This window comes from Frankliniella occidentalis, unplaced genomic scaffold (assembly GCF_000697945.3).
Source record: "Frankliniella occidentalis isolate FOCC.00 unplaced genomic scaffold, Focc_3.1 Scaffold914, whole genome shotgun sequence".
Taxonomy (NCBI): domain Eukaryota; kingdom Metazoa; phylum Arthropoda; class Insecta; order Thysanoptera; family Thripidae; genus Frankliniella; species Frankliniella occidentalis.
Window position 1 is genome coordinate 1 of NW_026268020.1, and position 2217 is coordinate 2217.

The 2217-nt window shown below is 65.2% G+C and overlaps 1 protein-coding gene across 1 annotated transcript in view; it reads right to left on the bottom strand.

Annotated features, from left to right (window-relative positions):
- The window catches only part of LOC113206911 (uncharacterized), a gene marked incomplete at its 5' end in the record, with an annotated part of 13065 nt that continues 10848 nt past the window's right edge, over nt 1-2217 (bottom strand). Inside the window, 3 exons of the mRNA XM_052275787.1 lie at nt 1-553; nt 643-949; nt 1041-1410. Of these exons, the coding sequence (XP_052131747.1) occupies nt 287-553; nt 643-949; nt 1041-1410 (944 nt within the window). The remainder of the gene's footprint in view (nt 554-642; nt 950-1040; nt 1411-2217) is intronic.

Here is a 2217-nt window from a genome sequence, read left to right on the forward strand (position 1 = left end):
TTTATACTTGTCATTTATTCAATATAATAATTCATTTTGATTGAAAATGTTATCAGTTCAGCTCTGTGCAGTGTACACTGCAAGAACTGTCCATCAACACTCTCTATAACAATCAAAACACTGAACATACCCATAAGTAGGGCCAGTGAAAAGTCGAGAGGGCGGTCACAGGGATTTTAGTGAGGACCTCCAACCCTCGACAGTTGCTTGGGGAAACGGGTGCCAGGTGTGTGGTCCCTCCCCCCTTCCACTGGCCCCGAGTGTCCACCGGGGCTGTAAACTTCGGTCAGAGATGGGCCAAGATCTCCATCTCTGTGTTGTCCGAGCAGACGGGCAGGGACGTGGTCGTGGCGCCCGACACCGTCACGATGACGGGCGCCGGCCGCTCCTGGGCCGTGCGAGGGTGCGCGGCCGGCGCGGTCACGGCGCCGCTGCTGCTCGTCTGAACAATGGTGACTAGGTTTGTGTCCTTCGTAGGGGACCCTCGGTCGCTCTTCCGCAGCATCATCTGCAGCGTCGAGCTGGCCGGATCTCCGCCCGTTATGGCGAACACCTGGGGACGGAGAAGAAGACAGTCAGCATCAACTTTCCCACAGTCCCTCTCCTCGTCCTCGTCGAGGTGCTCGAGGACGCCGAACTTACCTCCTGGACCGAGTCCGGGTCGCACTTCACGCTGTCGCCGCCGCCCACGCTGATGACGGAGACCGGCTGCGGCGGGCAGGTCCCGGCGTCCGACAGCGAGTGCTCGGTGGCCACGGAGCCCGTCCTGGAGTGCAGGCCCGCGGCCCCCAGGGCGCCGGCTAGCGCGCCAGCAAGGCTGCCCGCGAGGCCGCCAGAGCCGCCGCCGCCCGGTTCCAGGGAGGGCCGCGTCGACGACGATCTCGACCGGTAGCTAGGAGGGCGGCTGTACTCGGAGGCGGCCACTTCTCGACGGCAGCCCAGCGGAGCCCTGCAGAGGACAAGACGCACGTCAGACCCTTTCACAAACAGGTGCAGGTAACCCAAACCCTGAACACGACGATGATGTGAACGACCCTTACCTGAGGAGGCTGCCGGCGTGCGACCGGTAGGTGGGCGGCGGCGACACCGCGGACGACGGCGGCGCGGGCCCGCCGACGCCGCCGGCGCCGGGGTGCCTGTCGAGCAGCAGCAGCCGGAGGCGGTACTCCTGCATGGACGCCTGGTAGGACGGCGGCGGCGGCCGGTACTGGAACTCGGGGTACATCATGGCCGCGTAGGGGTGGTGCGGCCGGCCGTACGAGGGCGGCAGCCGCGGCACGAAGCGCCGGTTGGGCTCGGCGGCGCCCTCGTCCCCGCTCGCCATGCCCAGCATGACGCGACAGGACGGCGCGTCGTGGGAGGTGAGGCGCCACGCCACGCCCGACACGGTGACCAGCACGATGCCGACGCCTGCGAACAGAGAGGACGGGCACAGGTCAGAGACACGTTAGAGACACCTCAGAGACACGTTAGAGACACCTTACACACGTTACAGACGCGTCCGAAAACGCACTAGACACACGCGGGAGCCGAGGCCGAGGTCATTTGGAAGGGTGCTAGGAGAAAAGGACACGCGAGGCGCGAGGGGTTATCAGGTTCGCGACCTTGGGACTCCTCCTGGCCCAGCAGCGCCCTTTTCGCTTCATACGCATAGATAGACTCTCGCTTTGGAAGCCGGGAGCAACGTGGGATGGGGGTGGTCTGGTGGATCAGGGTCCCAAGAGAGATGGGCAAGAGGGGGCGCGGCGGCGCGGGCGGCACGCAGGCCGCCAGGCCGCTCTTGCCAAGTTATTTCGCTGACGAGGCCCAAACCGGCGCAAAACCCCTTCCACGCCGCCGCGCCGTGCCGCCAGCGAGCGACCAACCCCCGCCACCGCCTGACAACGCTGCTAAACCTTGGCAGGCCATCGCGCGGGCCCGCGGAAACCCACGTACGGCCACGTGACCGAGTGAAATACGGCCGCAACCACGGCGCGTCACAGCACGGCGCTGTGTGCGCGAGACGAGTAGAGAGAGAGAGACACGCTTTGGGCGTGTGTGTGTGCGCGCGCGAGAGTTTGGAGCGGTCCAAACAACAAGGGAAGGGGGAGGGGGTAACTTCCGGCAAGAAACGACATCGCGGGTGGCAGCACTGCGGCGTGCCCTTCCCGCTCTGCGGAGATCGCGCGAGCCAAACTTGCGCCATTATTCGTACCCCCCAACCCCCCGTCCCCCCGG